The 24050-nt window shown below is 32.9% G+C and overlaps 1 protein-coding gene across 1 annotated transcript in view; it reads right to left on the reverse strand.

Annotated features, from left to right (window-relative positions):
* Positions 1-24050, reverse strand: part of LOC129987936 (caskin-2-like) — a 357174-nt gene that overhangs the window by 99245 nt on the left and 233879 nt on the right. Inside the window, exons 11-14 of the mRNA XM_056095944.1 lie at positions 2937-3140; positions 2774-2841; positions 1489-1585; positions 1039-1169 (exon numbers count right to left, since the gene is read on the reverse strand). Coding sequence (XP_055951919.1) covers positions 1039-1169; positions 1489-1585; positions 2774-2841; positions 2937-3140 — 500 coding nt within the window. The remainder of the gene's footprint in view (positions 1-1038; positions 1170-1488; positions 1586-2773; positions 2842-2936; positions 3141-24050) is intronic.

Below are 24050 nucleotides of genomic sequence, written 5' to 3' on the forward strand. Positions count from 1 at the left end.
GTACGATGCAACTTTGTATTCACAGGCTAATTCATTTCGTCCGTTAGGGAGACGTAAAAACAAAAACGTATACTATTTTGCTATGTTGGACTGAACAATCCCTGAACAATTTAAACAATAACAAGACAATTTAACTCCTAATGATAGTAAATACCGAACTATCATTAGGAGTTAAATAATGACTAGTAAATACCGAAAAATCGGTATTTAAACTTGTGTATACCGGTATTACAAAATTGTACAAATGGCTCAAAATACCGGTATTGCAATCCCTACTCGTATCGAAGAGAATCATTCAATGAAGCTGAAATCCATGGAATTTTTTTTCTTTACTCTTGAAATGTTTTTTTTTTTTTTTTCAAACAATAGAAATTACAAAGTACATATGTAATTTATTCATTGTGGATTAAAAATTTAGATTTATCATTCCTTCATCTCACTCTCTTTTTAAGAAAGTTACATTTTGATTTTTTTTTCATTTATAAATTAACTTCATTCTTTACATTGAGAAAGTTTTATAAATATGTTAATAACACTTTGAGCCTTTCTTAAAACAGCCTTTCATTTTTAAATTTTTCGTATACAAAGAGCCATCAAAAATTCGACCGAGAGTTTTAGATAAAATAATGTAATTAAAAAAATGTTTTGAGTGACACGACGAGCTCTAAAACTTCAGATGTGTTCTTGACTCCAAATTTCGAAGTCATTCACAATAAGTTGGTCAAGTGCCAATGAACACGATAACCACAAAAAGTTAAGGTCCAGATGGACCTTCACCTGCAAATTTAGCAAACATTTTAAATTTACAGATTAAGTATACAAAATTTTAGTCTACAATTTCATCACTCAAAGAGTAGTTCCATTTCAAATGCTGAATCGAATTCGCCAATGGAATGACGTTTTACAGTCTGTACATTCGGATGAATGCAAACATAATGACTGAAAAAATTCAATGCACTAGATAAAAGAAATTTGGTATGTGATATTATTTCTAAAACTGAAGATAGGAATAATAAAATAAATAACTGATCCTTTTACCTTATCTGACCCAGACGCACGGCCACTGTCCACACTCGACATGCTGTGTCTCGATGATGTACCACTGGCACTACTACCACCTGGGCTGGGACAGACATCGATTCCTTGGTCCTCTAACATGGCATGGCAAACTATTAAAAAAAGGCAACTTTTTATTCCATTTCATTATCGCCACAACTTCATTTGAACAACAATATATTTATAAGTTCAATGGAGCAGATAACATTCTAAACTACTTCAACGCGTTCACCACAGGTCATTTCTTAATTCAGTCTCAAACTGGAAATTTAAAAAATCACCCAAAACAGGAAGATAGTAGCTAGCTAGAATTTTGTTAAACTCCTTTAAATGCGTCAGGTGAAAAAAAAAAAAATATTTGAAAGTGCTTTTTTTAGAAATGTGTATTCTACAAAAGTCATTCTTAAAAAAACATTGCAACAGAATTTCTACCTGAAGGGCATCCCAGAGGACCACCCGGGGGATTGTCCACTGGAGTAGATCCTCCACTCCCCGGTTGAGCATGAACAATAACTTGAGTATACTGGCTCTGAAATGGGGGTAAAAAAATGCATATTAGAGAAACGTTTGGAAAAATTAAATATTCTTAAATCCAATAAGTATCAGATTTTTCATTCATTCAATCCACTACGAATGAAGGGGGGGGAATGTAATTCGTTGGTGTATATTTAAAATTATAATACAAGAAAGAAGGTTTAAAGAAGATTTTACACATTTCCACACATTTATTCTCGTCAAATCTGTTTTTAATTATAAAAACAGTTTTTGTCCGGAAAAGTGGTTTTAAGAATGAATATTTTTGAGGCAGTAAATTATGAAAAAGAGCAACGGTACTAAAAGTCCAAATCATACATGAGGATTTGGTACTGCAATACAGGAACAAGAAAGTTTTATGCTGAATATGACTATATATACCAGAAATTAACTACTTTTTTTTATTTGAGACACATAATATTTATTTTCGTAATAAAAAGCCTCAATAATTGTTACGCAAATCCCTCGTCAATTGAAACTCATTGCAACGGAAATTGTTCACTTGCTTGATGTATTAATTTACTTTAAATTTGTCTCAAAAATGTTTGATGCAGTCGTCACTACGTCGACCTGAAATAAATTTAACATGCATTACTTCAACGTTCATTGTGTTTTAAAAAATGAACATTAAATTACCTATGCTTTTAAAAGTTACTAAAACCTTTGAAGTCTTCGTATATTAGGAGTTACTTATTTTAAATATAATAATAATAATAATAATAATAAAATATACTGACTTCGAGCACTATTTCAAACTCAAAAATATAATTTGAATTTCCACACAATGATTTAAATGAAGTAACACACAACTTTACAAAGAAATTCCAATTGTTGCAACAGGTGCAGCATTTTAGAATTACGAGGGCTTTAAGTGAAAGTTTAGTTTGAGTTATATTAATATTTCGCTTTAAAGTAACATTAGGGCTATTTTGGGACGGACCTCGTCATTTTGAATCCTGGTCAGATAACGACACAAAAGCTGGTCCTCCCCTCTCCAAACTTCCGCACACACCAGCTTAAGGACGTTTGGTCCCGACGGATTTAACGTGCACCATGCCCGCTTACACGATGTTTCTTCGGTGGAATCGGGTCTCGAACCTGATTCCCTCCGATTCCGAGCCGAGACCTTACCACCAGGTCACCGCGGCCCTTTAAGTGAAAGAAAAAAATATATAAAGCTTACCTGGACATCAGGAAAACAGAAATGGGACAGCTTAGTGGGGGAAGACAGCGTTCCATATGCACTAGCATCTACAAGAGAAAACGCTTGTCAATAGCAAATTATTAATGCGGACAAATAACCATTGAAAAAAAAAAAAAAAAAGAACCTTGAATCGAAGGCTTACCTGAATTGGGTGAATTGGGCGGCGGGGAAATCGGTTCATCCGCACTCAGACTACCACAGGAATTCCTGTCCACAGCCGCCTGACTTCCGTAACCACTGGAAAAACTCGAACCGGAATTCCTGTAAGAAAGCTCAGGCACAACAGGTGGGGGGACCTTCTTCATGGTTCCTCCTTTCAGAGTCCCTGTCCGCTGGGAGCCACCCACTGGAAAATTTAAAAAAAATAAATAATTAAACATTTCGATTTTTATCGATGCAATGTTAGAACAAGAAATAACAGTTGCAGCAGAAAATCCCATAAAAATGAACCTTTTAGCATCCGCACCGAGTACATGTAACGGCGAATGTGATTACGTGTCATTACCGGATTGACCGCAAAATATTTACTATATGTGTTCTCTCTTAATAACTTTATGATAGCTCATTGTAATGAAGCCGACTGAAAACAGTTAAATAGATGTAAGAAACTATCAGTCAGAAAAGCAATCATTATGAAATTCAATAAAAAAATAAATATTTCCTGGACCAAACTAATAAAAAATATATTGTATTTAGAAATCGCTGATGCTGCTACAAATAAAACACAAATGAACTTAGCCAAAATAGAAATAAATATTAAATGCAAAAGAAGAAAAAAATGATGAATCCCAGCTTGAGGACTTTTTTCAAGGGTTACCTTCAGGCAGGAATTCAAAATTCACAAAGGGTCAATATTTTGGACTAAAGTCAAACCCCTCACAGAAAAAAAAAAAAAAAAATCCCTGCTTTCAATCCCGACCTGAGGAGAAGAACCCTTGAAAAAGTCTTCAGGCAGGATTCATCTTTTCTCTCTTTTTGGGTCCTTTTTTTGCATTTAACTTAATATTTATTTCTATTTTGGCTAAATAGATACAGGATGTTCTTGGAATATGAATAAATCAAAATTCACTGCAGATGCAGATGTAGACACACGCCAAATTATTGTCATTCTTACGCAAGTGGTCAGATACATGCACACTATCACATACACAAATTTATTTGAACAATCAAATTTCCAATTTTTTTATTTACTTCCTTTCATTTAAATGGATTAAATATCGATTTAAAAAACTTATTTCATTTATTAATAGCATGACAAAAATACAAATCGGAAAAAATGATATCAATAAAAATTAGATATACTAAAACAATAAAACGGGTCAGTTTTCTTATGAGTTTTTGATAACGGAAATATTTAAGTTAATCCTTTTTTTATGTTAATGCTTTTTGATTTTCATTCTCGAATTTTGATCAAAGTGAAAATAAAGCAGGTATTCCCAGAATCTTTCATTACACCAACGATCGAATCTGTAACTATTTTAAATTCGTGCAAACGAAGGGACTCTAACAAAGTCGAGATTCGAACTTGAGACACTTCTAAAAAAATCTACGACCCAACCATGAGATGGCCACCTCTCTCTATACGTACTATTTCTTTAGTTCGATTCCGTTAATGCACTTGAGTTTGCGCTTATTCTAGACTTTTAAGAGTTATAAAGTTAAGCCATCATATAAAACTTTAACCAAATGAAAGTATGCACGGGACTTAGGAGATAGAAATTTAAATATTAAATATGATAAATATCTGAGAGGTAACTACACAAAAATCGAAAGAAGTGGAAATCTGTGTATCCATTCATTTAATGAAAAGTCATGCTGTATAATTTATAAGAAGTGTGAAAAAAATTAGGGAATTATAGGGTATTGAATCATTTCTACATTTCAGCAAACTCTTCTATGAATAAAAGAAAAGTTTCAATAAAAAAAAAATTAAAAAAAAAAAACACCTATCCAACAGAAGCACATTTGAATGAATCCTCAAATATCACTGAATAGCAATCAGTAAACGAAATTTCTAATCCGATTTTGCAATTCTGCCCTTTAATGCTACCGGTTCTTTTGGGTTTTATTTTTTATGAGCTTCATCACAATGAATTAAAAAAAAAAAAAAAAGAACCTTATTAGGTTCATGCGAATGTGTGGGTGTGTCATTCTCCATTCATTCACTCATTTAAGCTTAAGAGCGAATCGATACATTCCACTTCAGTTAACAATGGATGAGAATACCCCGATTTCGCAATAACTAAAAGAAGCAATCACTTTCTCAGTGGCGGTGGAGGACGGACGTTCATTGAAAAGAACTTCCACGATCGAAACGAATTTATGAAAAACTACAAACCTCATTATAGCAATTGAAGCCTTCCTCTGTCGCACAGGATCTACTGACGCTAAAAACAAAGACACATACAAAATGCCTTCCATTTACAGATAGTTAGCTTATTGAAAAGAAATTGATTTTATCTTCCACTTCCCTTGCCACACAATTCAATACAATAAACTCTACATGTCTCTACACTCGCGAGAAACGGAACAAAAACAAGCGTTTCGATCTCTAAAGGGTCCCAGAGGCCTCCCAGCAACACAGTAGAATCCGGAGGGAATGGGGCTCCATAACGAATAACCAGCACTGTCGTCACCGTTTCCTCACACGTCATCTCCAGAAAGAATAAACACTCACTTTATCAATACTCGATGACTGCCCGCTCCCCGCTAAACGATGATCAATGATTACAGGGGACCCCGCAAGGGAGCACGATGACAGGCTTTTAGCCAGGCCACAGTCCAGGGGTCAGCGAAGGGACCTGCTGCAGCAGCTTTCGTTAAACATCTTCATAACGGATGGCTCAATGCTGTTTATTGACTCGCAATTAAGATAATGAAGAGGATAATTGGAGCAGTTCGTCAAAAGATGGGGAGGGCGCACATTTTATTGGCGAGCGTGCCCGATTAAAAACGGCAATTATGAGATCGATCTCAATGAATGATTGGTTAATAACACTTGCCACCGAGAAATAACGGACGGACCCTAGAATCAAATAACTTCAGACCGATAACTGCTATGCATCGGAAAAGTAGCTATATTAAGAAACTACAAGAATATGTTGCTTTTAAGAAGCTTCTCACACTCTCTCTCTTAATATTCAAGGAAACTGAAACTCAAAGAGCCCACCAATTTATTTTCAAAAACCTTTATTTTGTAATTTGAGAGTAATAACTAGCAGAATGAACCATCTCTGTTAGGTAATATTTTAAGATACTAAGCAACTGTAAAAAACAGCTGTATATATAGGACGAAATATACAGCTGTATATATAGGTATATATTATATAATAAGATTTATTGCATCATTTTACATCCAAAAATTATTAAATTTTTATCAAACAAAAACATGATGATTAAAGTATATCTTATATTTTCACGTTCATAAACTAGTAATATTTAAATAATAGGAGTTCTAATATGCAATTGCAACTGAGCTGCATTTCTCGTAGATATTTATTTCAAAAATGAAAAAGAAGAATTTTTTTAGGGAAAAAGAAAACAGAAAGAAAATTCATTTCGACACCTGATTAGCAACAAAACACTATTATTTCACTTGAAACTAAAATTATAAGCTATTCATAAATTTTACAAATATTTTTTAAACAGATGTTCTTCTTAATGTGACACTACCTTTCATAAATTTACAGAATCTATTTACGGCAAAAATGTATTCATAATGACAATTTTGTTTAATAAAAGGTTACAATTTAAGAATGTACCATTATATTACTATGAACAGTAATAATAATTAAATTTCGGAAATTGATATACAAGTTCCATTGTCCGCCAATATTTTAAAATTAGCAATGAACATCAAACAATAATAATAATAAAAAAAATCACTATGCGTTAGATCCCTGCAAGCTTTTAACTCCATATTAGGATTTTCATTTCTGCTTTTATTTTGTAATATATACAGTTTTCAATATAAAATAATTAACCTAAATTCATATTTTTCTGTTGTATAACATAACAACTTGACATTTTTTGGTGGAAAAAAAATGCATTCCATACTGATTATTTAACAACTTGAGAAGTCAATAATTTGGGCCGACGAGCTAGTCATCAAAAGCAGCTGTATAATATAAAACTTTGTTTGGTGTTGGCGGGGAAGAGAAATTAGCAGAAAAATCTTTCGTTCCAAAACCATTAAAAAAAAAAAAAAACATTCTTTGGAGGCAAGGAAAGATAATAATCTAAAATTTAAAAACTATAATACAATTTAAACTATCAAAACAAGGCAAGAAAAAGAAAACACCATGGAATACGCCTAGCCAATAAGGTGATGTTTCCCCTCTAAACTATTAGCAAGCGCGCCGATTTCTATTACTATCTTAATTATATTCAAATCGCCTTGAGGAGGAAAAGATAAAAGTCAATTCAGAGGCATCTTTTCGTGAGTACAATTTTATGGCTTCCTGCAACATTAAAGAACCACCCAAAGCGAAGTTCGTCCGAAGTGAAATCAAAACTTCCTCCTTGAATGACGTGAATGTTCGTGAACTCCCAGAATCAAGGAAACGCAGCACGCAACACCGGCTCGCCTCTGAACTGACAACAATGGACAAGAAACGACAATACTCAATTTAGCAAGAGGAAAAGATCACCCGAGTTCGATTGGCAGGCGAACCAAATGAGGAAATTACCTGACAGCCAATAACAATGAATATCTCCCGTAAAATGAATTATTGGAAAGAAAACATAAGAACATCTATCAAGTTCTGTTTGAAAGGGATAAAAATTTGACTTCCTATCGTTCTAATTTAGAAACTTTAAATGTAATGATAAAAACCTCCCAACCAATAGAGTCGACAGAAATGACTTCAGAGTCGCATCACAAACATACTGTTTCTTCGCGGATTCTGAAACCCTCTGCACTTTTACGCATGCGCCAGGAGACTTCTATTTCGGCAAAAGGTGGGGGGGGGGGAGTGAGAGGAAAGGTGAAAGATGGAGGCGTTTACATTTAGCAATAGAGTGAACTAAGATTATTAGCGAGATTAGAACTGTTGATCTTTCTGCGTACCATCGCTTAGGCTACGTTCCAACGGCCCATCCGCGTCTTGAGATAGGCACATTTTGCCTCTTTTCCCCTCTCTTATGATTTCTCCGGGTTCTTTGATGTTCATTTTACCGACCATTTGCGGAAAGCTTCTACAATGGGTCATTTGGCAGATTTACGACCCTATCCGTAAAGGCAACAGGCCGTCGGAGCGGGGCTTTAGTGAAGTACAATCGCCTAAAATGCTAATCTTGAGATCCTGCAACGAATAGTAGCTGTTTTGTCTCTCTATGACATGCCTTGAGATGAATTATAACAACACGCGCTTTCTTTTCCCTGCAAGATGCTCTAATTAAATAAGAATGGCACACCTGAGACGAACTACTTGAGGACGAATCGATTTCATTCACTCAACACAATCCAAAAATGTTGAATGAATATATGACAAATTAAGTAAATGGGATTCCTGAACGGCAGTGAAATCCAGTTCTAAATCCAGGTCAACGAGGTATCGAATTTTTTCTCTCCAATATTTTCGATCTTTGTGAGTAGTACACGCGCGTCCTCATAATCTGCTGTTCATTATACCATAAGCAAGGTAATTCATTGATTCAAATGAAGAACAGGACAAATACAAGAAGGAGAATGAGATGGATTTATAATTTTTCAATTTACAAAAATAAGAAAGAAGTTTTAGTACGTTAAAATACGCCCGATGTTTTAATTTTGCACATCATTTTCAAGGAAGATCGGACATAAGTAAAAACTTTTTCAGAATGAACGATTGTAAAAACACTTTTGAATATGTTGCGCCAAACTAAATATTATAAGTTACGCAACAGACAAACAACAACAATTTGAGAATGAACTTGTACAGTGTAAAAATGTATCGGAAAGAATGGGGGGGGGGGGGGGTACTTGCGATATAATGGTACTAAAATGCATGAACCTATTAAGTATAAAGAGGGAAAAAAATAACACTTTCAATGAATGAAAAACAATGAACGTCAACACAGTGATAAAATATTACATCAAGGATACAAAAAATTTTGGAATAAGAGGGATTTTGGTGGGCAATCGAGAAGAAGGAGACAGTGATAATATTCGGCGCTGCGAAGCGAAGAGTGGAGAATATTTAATACTGTGGGAAACAGACCTGTAATAGTTGCAGCAAGGGTCAACAGTTTGTGAACCATGATGTCAACTTTCCTTCATTTCATAATATCTATGTAATTTTTTTCGAGAGATATCGCAAAATATGTGGCCAACAATCAGTCTCAACAACTGCCACCGGACCTCTTTTAAAGATTAATTTCTCGTGCATAACTAACTAACCATGCAGGATGCTCTGCGTTTATAGTGCAAATATAATTTAAACGTGTTCCTTCATATGGTGGGATAAAACATAGTGAACCAAAGTTGGTTGACATAACTAAATGAATGTTGTTCACCAAAACTAAGATAATTTAGGGCTCTAATGGGTCAAATAAAGTGTAAATAGTTATAATCTGCTAAAGTAGAAACAAAAATTAAGTATAGTAGCAATTTTTGAGGTGGGCCATATGTGTTCCACTGTTTTTTTTAAATAGGACATATGTGTCCCATTGGGGTTGAGGTGACCACATAAAATATAGTGAAAAGTTGAGTCTCTAGTTTTTATGATATTTTAAAACAATTTTATTGCAAGAAAATTCTTACCATTTATATATCCAACATTATTAATGACATTTTTACGTATGATAGATTGCAAAACAGTTTTTGCAGAGTGCAACTATAGTCATGGCACATACTGTTTTCGTTTGGGTTTCTTTACTACTCTAAAATGTAGTTAAAATTTACACTAACATATGAATGTAATCGCAGAAAACCATTGGGACGTGCACTTTAATAAATTCCCCACTTATGTACTTATTCCTCTCGATGATTTAAAAGTATCAGCGGGACATATATGTCACGATGGAAATCTAAATGTTGCTCAAAAATCTAAAATGTTGTACGAACAGTTATTCATCATAGGCGGCTAATTTAGATATAAAATGTGAAATTTAAAAAAAAAAAAAACTAATATTAAGTCATTATGGCATCTGGAAAATTTGCATTTTTGATTAAGTCTTGCCCCTCTGGGCATAGTTGTTTAAGGAACTAAATTTGAGAAGCATATTTTATATTGGGGGACAAAAATCTCTTGATTTGAAATAGGAATTCGAGTGTTGCAATGACATTGGCATCTTGAATAATCAGCATTTATGGAAATAATGATAAAATGCATCGCATACTCCTCATTCCATGAAAATCGTTGCGGCCAAGAAAGAGTGCCATTCAGTTTACCTTTTCACTTCACTGCGATGAATCTGGAATTGGCCCCACTTCATCTGGCCGAGCCGACCTGGATTCGCGAGGAATCCCCCAACCCATTTCCTGTTGCTATATCGTTTTGTCTTAAAATGGATATATAGAACGGCAGAAGGGAAAAAAAAAAAAAAAAAAAAAAAAATCAGCTCGGCAACTGGCATTTCACCTGCTTATGTGGGCTACAGTTATCTGGAGGCTGACACTTTCACTCGCCGCTTCATTAAACAGTGTTACAAACCAGTTACACGGTCATAAAAAAAGACCAAGTCTTCTCATGGGCGTCATTAATAATTTCGTATGATTATCGTATGATTTTTAGTGACAGAGAGTGAGGAGGACGAATCCATTTGATTCAAGCACAGTCAAAATTAAATTATCAGCTACATAACGTTCCTGCTGTTGCTCTCACTCGGCTTGAAGTCACTAACCAAATAATGTTGCTACTTCTCAATGGAAATGTTACTAAGCAGTTTGGAAGAAAGGAGATTTTTAAGAGTTCAAAAGGAAGATTTTTAAAGTTTCAAAATACGAACATTTGACATGTATTTCATTGGTGTCATTCCTATCTGACAACTTGTTGCATCTGTAAAAGAAAACATCGAAAAGACACATCTCCTTTCACTCACCCGAATGAGTCATTTTACCTTAATCACAACGAAAAAATAATTTAAACGCTATACATTATTAATAACTTGAAAAATATAACATAACACATAAGTAAGGCCGAAATCGGACATTTGCTTTACTATGCACAACAGAAATTTTGGGACAGATTTACCTCAATAGTTGGAACAGATACTTGGGACAGATGACCTAAATAGCCAGCCCAGACAATGGTCACAATTTTTGAGAAATATATCCGAAAAATACGAAAGGGCATCATTTCATTAAACATATTACGAAATGAAAGAGCAAAACACTGAACCTTTCGCAGAATTCATTAAAAGAGTCGGTAACATTTGAATCCAATTTTAACAAAAAACTGCACTCTATAAACTGCGCGCTGTCATAAAACACTGTTGAAAAATAGGGAATGTTCAGAATACATAAATTATTACGCAACATCAGTTTTTGCATCATCCTCTTTCACTGACGACTTGAAGAAAAAACGAAACGTCCACGGAACACGAAAGAAACTGCTCCTGAAAAGTTCTAAAAATCCCAACTGAGTAAAAAAATAATAATAATAATAATAATAATAATAATAAAAAACTTTTTATTCTCCAATTCCTCCATGTATATAGTAAGTACTAGCATGTCTCAGACATGACACAACAAAAAAATATCGTTGAACTTCATAAAATAATGAATTTAGCCAAACTTAGACAATAAGATGTAAAATACGATTCATTGGACAATAAAATGAATCAATTTAAACAAAAAGTGCATTAAAAAAACGAATTGATTTCAAGAATGCTAAATCTAGATTCCGAAAATGCTGAAACCTGAGTTGCCATGGAATGTATCCAGTTTGAGAACGTAAGGCAAAATTCAATAACAATAACTCTAACAACGAGTCAGATTTCAAATGGACCGGACAGCATGCCATGATGTACCTAGCATATAAGCACAAATTAAAATAATACAAACTAAAAAAAAAAGAAAATCGGAGTTCATTCATATTGATAGACATTAACAATGATTCAGTATGGTGACATTCATGTAAAAGATCTATTTTAGAAACTGGCTGTACTCTCATCATGAAGGATTACATTTCAGAAACTTAGAGAAGTTTTTGCATGTCCATATTTGTATTTATTTATTTATTATTTTGTAAACCAATGAAGAACAACATGAGGCCCACTTTAACATGTCTTCTTATTCGTAGCTTACCTTGGATAATAAAACCCTTCTGACACAAAATAATGTGATTTTTACGATTCGGGATGAAAACAAAAGAAAGAAAATATGAGAAAAAATAGTGCAATCATTTAAATGAATAAATAAGTAAACGGACAAAAAGTATTCACACAATTAAAAACAATTCTAGATTCATTTATAAAGTTATTTTAAGAATGTATCTTCAGAAACAAGTATTTCATTTATGCATTTTTGGGTCTTAATATATAAAAAAAAAGATTATTTCTTTTTCATAGAAATTCTACCAATACTTTTGCTGTCATACAACCCCAGTAACTAACATTAGCTGAGTGTTTAACAGTAAGCGTAATGCAATGAGGTCGGAGACCCCCCGTTCATCTCTTATGCATTTTACATTACAGCTCCCTACTGTAAGATTTTGGTCTGATCAATCCAAATCACAATATCTTTTTTTTTTCCCTGCTGTGCACATGGGATTTTGCCTACTTTAATCTCTTCAATCTTTGTTTCGAATTTAAAAATTACTTTTTTCAGTAAAATCCTGGCATTTGTACCAAATTCCTGCAATCCTCGTGTTCCACTTTAAATTGCATTGCATTATTTCATTTTGTATGCTCCTACATGATTTTTGTCTAGCATGTAGACATCAGTCTTTTAATTATTCTATCCTCGCTTTTTGCCAGTTTGATTTTGGAGTGACTGAGCTTCTATATATTCCTTAAAAAAATTAGTAATATTGCCTTTAGCTATATTTCCACCCATTTTCTTTCTAATTTAATTACATAACTAATTCATTCTTGAATTTTAGATGAATACTGTGCGATACCCCGACCTAGCCAGAGGTCATGCGGAAAACTTGATAGGGCCGCCGAAGAGCAACCCCACCTAGCACGAAGGAATAGACTACATTTGATGACATGGATCCTTGCAAATAACAAAGAACCCTCTAGAGAAAACGCATATTGGTACAGAAAAAGAATAGGAAAAAAAAAAAAAAAAAAAGGATGGGAGGGGGGAGAAAAAAAATCATTACATATTAAATTCTGAAACATTAAAAATGCAGTATTAATTAATTGAGTATTAATTTTTTACATAGGGCGAGAGCTAAATACAAAGGCTTTGGCAAAATGTCCCTAACAGAAAATTTAATGGTTGGAATTTTTTTATGAGTTCTTCGATTTCAAGAGACATCCAATTCCTTGGCCATCTGAGTCTCCAATTTATAGAATCTTCTTCGGTGCCACACTGACGAGTCGAACTTTGGTCAAAGAAAAGACTCTGACGCACAGAAAATACACCATGTCCAGTGTACACTTGGTTAAGATAAAAATCACCCTCAGTTCGGTTAGCCGAAACGTTTTTAAAATGGTGATAGGATTGGCAGGAGAGATGGAATAATTCCATCTCTCCTGCCAATCCTAATCATTAGTTTTTTAGTCTCTCATTTCTGAGTTGGATTTTGGACTCCATCACCTCTTTGTGTTTTATTTTTAACATTTTATTAATTCTCAAAATGGGAGAAAGCATAAAAAAATGATCAACTTGAAAGCAATCGCGAAAAATACCGAAAAACGACCTGCTCTCAACTCCGAAACATGGTATTAATTCATGAATTCTATTAAAATCAAGATATCCCCTTACTGGTTATCTAAATATTGGCTACATTCAAATGTAGGAAAACTATCTCTTATCGATTGAAGCAACCTAAGCCACATTTTTCTGCTTATTTCACTATAATTTACTAAGAAAACTAAATAACGCTAAGCGAATATAATTTAATGAATCAAATTCTTGGACAGATTATCTTTAAAATGTTATATAGTTCTATGGTATTACTGCAAATATTATTACCGACAAAAGCCATTGAATTTCCAAAATGCACTTTTTTTTAAATGATTTCCACAATTTCTGACCAGTACTGTATACAGTATTATAATAATTGCAATTATAATAGGTTAATCTCATGAAATTTGCGATATATGTAAGAAATTTCGGGCAAATAAATAAACAACGATACGTCTAAACACAAACAAAATGGGCCTTTTCTCGTTAGAAAATATGGAATTCGTTAGGTGTTAATTAAAAAGAAAAATTAATTGGTCAGCATGTTTGTAAAAATAAACTGTTAAAACCCGATAAACTAATTATTAGAAAATAAAATTCCCATTTATTCAGTAATTTTTTTACTAATATACAAGTGACATTATATGAGCAGATGAGTGAAAAATTCTAGCTTGCTAAAGGACAAACTATCCTCCACATTTAAAAGAAGCGAATATTAATAAAATATTATGGCAATGGAAAAGCATTTTTTACTTTAATTTCATATTTTTTCTCGCTGTCGAAATTTAAAAAAATATATTCTTACATGGCAAATAACATTTGATTCAAGAAATGCACGATGATTAACATTTGAAAGCCAAACAAAATGCTGCCGACATTTTAAAAATTATGAATGCATTCCTAAATGGTATCATTAGAGGCAATACGGAAAAAAAAAAAAAAAAGTAAGGGAAAAAATTAAACTATTCACAGGAATGGGCTAAAATTCTGCATGCCTCCATAAAATAGCGTTGTTATTCGATTTATGCCAAAACTTAAGTGTGCTGCTATTTAAAAATTGTTAAACTCTTAATTCTGAAAAATTACTTTTTAATGTTAAATATGTGTACAAAATATGTAGAATACCTTATATTTTCATAACAAAAAAGAATTTAGAACAATAACTATTTTTTTTCAGGAATAATATAGAAAAATAAGAATATGAAGAAAAATCCAAAATTTCATTTTAAAACTAAACGGTCAAAATTTTGTTAATTGACAATTTCGAAACGACAGACCTAGATTAATAAAATTTGGTTTCAGAGAAGAAGTTTTGATATAGCTTTGAAATCTGATGAAGAAAATGGGTGTTATCATTCGAAATATTGCTCTTATTTCAATATATAAACGGCTCTTTGTAAAACTTTTAAATAAAAAAAAACTTTGTAAAATTCAAAAATCTTTAAAAGCACATTCCTTTTGAATAATAACTCTGTTTTATGATTGTACGATGAGCAATGCTAAAATAAAACTAAGTTCTTTTTCTTTTTTTCCTTCCTCCTTTTTTTTTCTTTTTTTTTTTTTTTTGCGACTATACTTATTGTATAGATAGAATGTTTCACAGAATTTCATCACAGAAAACATTTTGTGCATCGTTGGAATTTCCTAACCGCAATTTCTAAAGAACTGATAGAAAGCAAAATTGCCAAGAATCGGAATTAAGTTCTGAGAAATAACTGTTAGTTCTATAGCGAATATAAAAAAGAGACATTCTTGTAATTGCAGATACAAACGGAAAAACCGGTCATGCATCATTTGAGAAAGAAGGAAAAATGAATTGAGACATTAAATTTGAAAGCAATATCAACTAATAGAATTTAAGAAATCTTGATGCACTTGAAGGTTGTTTGAATAGATAATCGTTAACCGTAACAAAATCGAATTTTAAAAAATCTATTAAAAATATTTTTTTTTTTATTTGTTTCTAGTTTTGGTTGACATACTTCAACAAAACAGGACTACTCGCTCCGTTGATCATGCAATGCAAACGAAAGAAAGAAAGACCCAAAGAAAAAATTTCAATGAGAATTCATTAGAAAACTGTTTTGCCAAAGAATTTCTTTATTATGGAGACTGCAATCATCAGTTTCTAAAACCAGTTGAGAAAATAATTATAATGAGGAAAAAAAGTAAATACACTGAATATTTCGGCTGATGCAATTTTGAAGTAAAACTAACACATAACATCCTCGTAAAAGACACATTGTTTTTAATAGATTCTTTTAAAACTTTAAAAATAAAGTAGTGAAAAAACAGGAATCACAAAAAAACATTAAATGCGAGATGCAATACATTTTAATTTTAAATCACTACCATTCAAAACTCAACTATCATTAGAAAATGATTGTTGTGGATATGACAATTTAAAAGAAAACGCTGGAGCATCCATCAGCATGAAGTGTGAAGCATTACATCCGTGTAGGAATCTTGCCAAATTGAGTACATATTAGAGTGTGAGGCGTCTACTTTCGTCAAAATAATCAATTTCCCTCCAACAAACTTACATTGTTTTACATCTGTTATTTTAAAAACAGATAAAGATATAAATATTGAAACTAAGAAATATGAAGAGAAACGAGTTTGAAACTAGCACATCTGTAAGAAGATACTAAAAATTTCATGTCTAATCATGCTTTCTTAAAATTACCAATAGTGCCTCACACACAATTCTATTGAAAAACTTACGGCGTCGGGGGAAAAAAAGTGCCATTATCACATTTTGTATTATTATCACTATCCAAAATAATTTTGGAAACACTATCAGTTTCTCAATGCTTCAAAAAATGAGCCATTTATCAGCATGCCATTTTCTTATTTAGCTTCTCTATCAAGTACTAAAAGAGGCGATATTTTTATTAGGTGCTTGCATGTATTTTGATCATTTTTTTCATTTTAAGAAAGTATTTATTGAGAAAAATTTTATGTGCATATATATCAAAATATTTTCCCTCATTTTCTGCAACTTTTTTCCAATTTTCGTCCAATAAGTCTTGGTAATTGATTGTTCGAATTTTTTTTGGTCCTCCAGGCCGTTCTTTGTCATTGACATCGACATCACCGCTCTTAAATCGTTGAAACCAAAACAAACAATTGGGAAATGACGGAGCAGCATCACCAAAAGTTTCTAAAAGCGTCTGATGGGCTTCGGCAGCAGATTTCTTCAAATCAAACAAAAACACCAATGAATGTCGAAAATGCAATTTGTATGATTCCATGATTGGGGTCTTTATACACTTAATAACTCAATAATACTAAACGGAAAACTTTCAAAATGATAACAATAAAGTAACAACTGCTAAATTGCTAAAACCCAAATTTATCGTCGTTTATATAGGTACTGCGAAATGTTTACCAGTAGATGTCGCTGATTAAAATACATGCAAGCACCTAATATTAGGGCCAGGAGTAGAGAAAGTTTCAGTTTCAGAGAAATATGAATTTCTTTAAAAGGCCAACAATCATGAAACACAGATATGAAGCGAAAGGATTCGTCTTTTTATTTACTTCATAATAAAATCACACACACACACACACACACACACACACACACACACACACACACACACACACACACACACACACACACACTTTTAAAATTCCTGCCCGAAGAAATACTTGGTTTAGAAACAATTGCTAAAAACTATCGATATCACATACAGAAATAACACAAAACAATGGAACTTTTCTACAGGCCTCAACACAGGGATAAAAATTCGAAAGGACGATGTATGTGCATTTAAATGAAAGAAATTATTAATTCACGGTTTTAAAGTTTAATTCTTCTTTGCGGGGTCCTTGTATCCATGTGGGATCACGTTAAATCACTTCATCTAGAATTTACAGAAAAATGCATAAACAGGTTTAAAAAGAACTTACCGATCAGCTTTCGCGACATGGGCCGAACGGGTCGCCTCTCCAACATGAGCGCAAGCACAACAATCCCAATCAGCTGGACATCAAACCGAAAGCAATCACTCGAATGCTTTTGCAAAGCCAAACAGTCACGTCCTTACTCGGCACGGTTTGTTCCGGTTCTCTTGCACAACAGCTCCCGATTTGCATCATCAACAACACTTTTTGCTTTCGATTCCACCATTTCGCGACGAATATTTACAACACTGGATTTCATACACCGTGAATGGCAACTATTGCGTCAGGCAGCTGTCACCCGCTCCGCTCCGTATGAGCAACGAGGCCATTGTTTTGCTCCGAAAATTCTAATTCGCCAGCATGAGGATTGCATGTCACGGCGAAATGTCAATCAAAGAAGTTTTACGGGTTTGTAGTAGAAACTGGAAACCGGCACTGAATTTCAAACTGATTTAATTCCAACAGTCAAATGCACACTAGAAGCTTGTGGGCTTTTCTGCGCATAATATAGATGAATATAAATGGAAAATAATCCCTGAGCTAAAGATATTAGAAGACCTATTAGAAGTCATTATAAATTGATGTTTCGCTTAGGATAACTTTTAACAGATATTAATTCGATACAATCTAGGTGGAACAATTACGTTCAGAAGTAAGTTGCTTATGTTCTAAGCACAAAAATCGTTCACAGCAAAATAAAAATAAATAAATAAAACTTTGAAATTCTTTCATTTATTTATTGTGGTTTTTACTCAGAAGCAGAAAGACTGCTCAAATAATCCTTTACAGACAACAAAAAAATTTATGCAAGCATTTAAATTGCTTTCAAAACGATGAAAAAAACCAACTATCAAATTATTTAACGATTCTATTCATTTCTTTTGAAAAACAGGCTTTTTTACTGAAAACTCTTATTCATTTAAGTTTTGAATGTCAATTTCAATTCATCGATAGACCAATTTGAAATAACAGAAAATACAAATTCAATCAAACATATTAATATACTAATATTAAACTAATCTCTTTCGTGTATTCGTATGTTCAACAAAACAAGGATAAAGAGAACAATCAAATTGCGCAGTAAGATGAAAACAATAATTACAAAAATAGAATTTGGCCAAAAAAATTGCTTTCAAAAATCAAAATTACTTCAAGAACTTAACACTCCCTAAGCAATGATTAAAATAATAATTATTAATAACTGTTTCTTATTCTAAAGCGACTATCCGTAGCTATAACAGGCTACCATTGAAGCACAAGCATGTTTCAGGCAAGTAATCTTCGCCACGATACCAAGACAGTATTCTTCGAATTACACAAAAGGCATCGCAGATGACAAAACATTGTCACTTGTTGTTATTCCGTCACTTGTGCGAGGTAAGTGCTTACACCAGTCCTGTTAAAGATGAAATTTGGAATCACACGCACGTTGCACTGATGGCACAATATTGATGATCATCCTTCATGCAGTTCAACTTTTGTAGGAACAATTTGCAGCGCTAATCCTCGGGCAAAAGGTATATCCAGTACCGCGAGGAACATCACCTTGTCAACAGGACAGAGACAGAATGGAACTTGGCTGCGAGAAGGCGGCGACCCGTGTGTTGGTGGCAAGAAACAGGCGAAGAAGGGGGAAAACGAAAAGAAGACAACATCCTGTCGTCGAAATATGGCCGCAGTCCCGTTTGGAGAAGGAGTTGGCGAAACGAAACAGACTGGACTGTCGAGGGTTACCAGACCGATCTGACAGGTGAAGTTGGTGGAAGAAGGGAAAGAAAGAAAGATAAAAAAAAAAAAAAAAAAAAAAAAAAAAAGCCGAGAATCACGCACATAGCAAGGGAGGAAACTCTGATCAAAGTCACGAGGCATTTCCTTTCTCAACTTTAAATCTTTGTAGTGCATGATGCAGTTTTCGACTTTTGCGTTTTAATGCGAAGCGGAAGCCGGAGCGCAATTAAAAATCATTCGTAAACAAGTCGAATCTCCATCTAAAGAGCTAACTCACCGTGTTTCGAAGCAACTTGCACTTCCAAAATAAATCGTGATGCAAATGCGGATGTTTCGAACAAAAAGAGCAGTACAGCTGAGAGTCATAAGTACTGTTGAATAAGGCTGTGCCGATTTTCGATTTGCCAATCGTTTTTTTTTTTTTTTTCCGATGCCAGTTTTCGAAAAATATCGAAATCATGGTCATGAATCATAGTTAACGATGAATAACTCGATATTCACAATTGATTTGCATTTTCGATTTCTTTTGTTGCTCTTCATTCTTTTTCCACCTTCATACATAATTTTTGTGAATATTTCTATAAATACTGTCATATTCTAATATTTAAAAATACTTGTTTTAAGCGTGCCATTCTGGAATAAATTGTTTTCTCTTCCCTCACTGAATGATACCATTACGGAAAAATAACTGCGGTTATCAGAAAGTTGTTGACTGTCCTTTGTTTAATCGCTAAATATTCATCTTAAGAAATAAAAATAAAAAGGATTCTTGGAGAATAAATTCACAATTTTATTCGCAGCTCGCATTTTCACACTCAAGCGTACTCGCATAAAAAAAAAAAAAAAAAAAAAAAAATCCTTTATTCCTCCGCTTTCGGCTGGCGGTTTACGATGAATCGCGATACAATAAATCGATATTCACAATTAATTTACATTTTTATAAAGAATAAAAGAATCTAAAGGTGTTTTTTTTAAAATCAGCAGTAAAAAGGGGAAAATTTTAACAATTATGATGGAGAACCCCCCCCCCCTCAATATTATAAATAGTAACATGCAGACATTGCTTTGGCACTGACACATGTTATTAAAGGGGATTTAATACAATTATTTTCTAACTATTTTTATTCAAAAGAGAAGGAATATTTTTATTATATAAATTGAAACTTCCTTTTATTTGGAATCGTTCTGATGAGTCAATGTGTTCAGAGATGCTATTTATAACTTACAATAGCTATAAATAAATAATAATATTGCGATATATCGAAAAATATCGATATGTGTTGGACGATATATCGCTAAGAAAATGTTCTGTTATTAATAAGAAATAGGGTCTTGCTACCAATGTAAGTTTGGGGGGGGGGATGAAAAGATAAAGCGAAATAGGCGTTTGATACAATTTTCTTGTATTAAAATTATCTTGCATATATTGAAATGTCTACTTATTTGTTTACCGGAACATTATACAGTTCCACATCTTTAATGGATTCAAATGAAATTCAGAGTACACATTTTTTAGCATGAAGACGGAATGACTACGATATTAAAGAGTTGTCAAATAAACAGAGAGAAAAGAGATATTTTAAATGATAGTTTAGGAACATATAGCGCAAACGCTATTTTTACACCATAAATTTAAAAAAAAAGATGCTTTACAGTAACTTTTTCCATTTTTGAATAATTATTTCAAATTATTAAAATTAGAAATAATTATTCAAAAATGGAATGAATATTAAAATTAGATGGAATTATTAAAATGGAATTATTAAAATTAGAAATGGTTATTCAAAAATGGAAATTTTGAATAACTATTTCTAATGCTTTAAAATTATTGTCCCAGTTTTTCTTTATTATTCAAAAATTAAGCCTACTTTACTTTTAAATGCATTTCTCACTCGAGGGTGTTTGTTAATGTAAAAAATTTTTTCCGAACAATTTCACTTACACTTTTTAATATTATAAGTTACAACATAAATGCAGTAATTATCTTTAAAGTAAGTATTTTAAAATTGTTTTTTTTTTTTTTAAAGTTTTAATTTTGTATTTCAGCCCTTTCAAATTTGTAACTCATCTTGTTGCCATGCCATATGTCTTTATATATATATATTCAGATCGAGGTCTTCGAATAAGATTTTATTTCACTTCACAAGTTTGTGAATCTTGATTCAATTAGTATATATCTCATCGCATCGGCTTCGAAATCAAATTTTTTAAAATGCATAATTTTCTTTTAGCTTTGCATTCTGCAACTATTAGACATTTGGCCGCTTTTTAACTTCGTAGGCATTATATTTATTACATCAAATACTGAAATCTCCAAGTCCAAATACTGAAATTCAATATTAGATAAAGCATTAAAGCAAATCTGAATATCTGGTTCCTAAAACAGTGAATGTGAATCATATGAAAACAGAAACACACCCACCCACGCACAAATAAAGAAAACACAACCAAAAACATATTCAAGAAATAGGGTTATTTTCATGCAAGTTGGCACTCCTTCGAGTTAGACGAGAATTGACTACTGCGTTATTTGAATTTTGTAATGATTAGAATTCAGTTTTTAGTAGCAGTTGAAATATCTACGTGAAGATGTTAAAACGTTTATCTGATACTAATTATCTATACTAGAGTTAATACTGATGCCATTACGTAAAGAAGAATTAAATATCAATGTATTTAATAACAAAAATATTTTTTTTAAGTCAAAGAACATTATACATACCTTTTTTTTTAAATTGTTAATTTCTTAAAGTTGCTAGTATTAAATTAAAAACTTCATGCGTAATCCTATGGATAAATATATGTTGCCAATGCGCCAAGCAACAGGACAAAGAAAACGTGTATTCAAAAGTTTTTGAATAATGAATAACCAATTATTACTAATAAGTTTATATGTTTCAAAACTTCTTAAGTAATAGAGTACAAGAGTTGGAAAACATGACACCTAAAGGAGCATTTCTCTTTTTTTACATACCAACAGAAGACTAGCATTTTTTACATACCATTATAAAAGAAATAAACGCATACGGAGGCGCGGGAACAGCGGCAAGTTTTTAATAATTGTAGAAAATGAAACATCATTTTTTAAAAGTAAAATAACGGCGCAAATGTTTGACCCATTCTCCATTAAATCCTATATGCAACAATGGACCATTAAGATGTACGAAATGAATTCAAATGACATCTTTACTTTCGGTTCACTTCAATTCGCAAAAAGAAAATAATTATCAGTGGTTTTAAACAATATTATGCTGTTCCATTCTGTTTGGGAGCAAAGTTAAATACGCATTGGAAGGAAGGCGAGGGGGAGGAGGGAACCCACCTGAATCTATAAAAATACAATTGTATTCTTCAGATCTACGCAAACATTTCGCACAAAAGCTTAGGCCAGAAACTATGCAAAAATATTTACATGTTTTTCCGTTATTAATAACAGGGGATGGACATGGTTTAACTTTTCAAATGAATAAATAATAACAAACTTATTTATATATGAAAACGATCTTTTAATATTGACTTGCCTGATTCACGTCTGCCACCCGACTAGATGACAAGATTTTACTAGAGTGCAAAGAAGAGTCATCGAATTGCTTGAATGGTTCGAAACACAGCCGGGAGTCGAGTGGTGAAAATGTCACCATCCATCCATTAGTGATATTTGAAAGAGAGCCTCACCAGTTAAGTTGTCATCCAAATCTTTATTTCAGTGCGGTCGATGTGTCATTTTTTTATCTATTAAAAACGAAATCTTATTCGCTTTATAATGATGTTTTACAAAATTTACTCTGCAACCTTTTGTATTGAGCTCCATGTGCATATGCATCATCGCTTGATTTTAAAAAGGGGGACTTTTAAAAAATAAATTCCGCTGTTAACAGGTTAAAGTGTTTTCACATAATATGTCTACAGTTAGAGCCTCATTATTGAAATGTATTGGAATTGCGTTTTTCTACTACACTCGTTTTTATTTTTGAAACAAGTCGGAGAAATGACGAGAATGCAGGATATCAGAGCAATTCACTGATAAGTTGGTATCCCAGCCATCATTCATCTTCTTCGCGGCAGCTTCCACATCTGCCCTCAGATAATAGAGTTGTCGTCATCCCGATTTATCATATTTGCGATCCCTTTTTTGTTTCTTTTACACAGAATACAGCTGATAATATGTGTATGGATTGGAAATATAGCTCATGAAAGGAAAGGGTGCAGGTTAGATTCTATGTGATCATTCTAGCATCAGGTCATTTAACGGTATAACAAAAATAATGAATTATATAGTTATCAAAATCCAACAAAATGCAATCAAAAGGAATACGTCAAATCCAGTTTTTTCAGTTTACAGAAGGATTTTTGAAAAATTCAAACGTTGATGAATAGCAATGATTCAACAATGTCTAAGCATATAATCCAAATGAAACGACTGAACTTGGAGGATAAAAAAAAGTAAACTGGCGATAAATCTCATTTTGATTTCTGGACATGACGATATTTTAAGGATTGTATAAAAAATATCCATGGTTAACAGCTAATATAATGGATTAACTTAGAGGATCCTTTTCGATAATCAGAACTTTATTCTTCTCAAACATAGAAACTAGAAGGTCTCACAAATCGAACCTTTTCAGCGGAAAGAGTTTTTCTCAGGAAGTAGTGATCACAGCGCACCCTTTCCAGTCTGCCACACAAAGGCGCAGACGTTTTGACCTTGTGCTCTCCCTCCCAAGTCAGAAAAGTTAATAATATGATTTAGACTGTTTTCCTTTCATTTTTAAATTATTGGCACTGTAATGGGTCTTGATTCGCCATCCAGGAAGATATTTTGGTGAGGAAGGTCATCTT

Source organism: Argiope bruennichi, chromosome 10, assembly GCF_947563725.1.
Source record: "Argiope bruennichi chromosome 10, qqArgBrue1.1, whole genome shotgun sequence".
In the NCBI taxonomy this organism is placed as follows: Eukaryota; Metazoa; Arthropoda; class Arachnida; order Araneae; family Araneidae; genus Argiope; species Argiope bruennichi.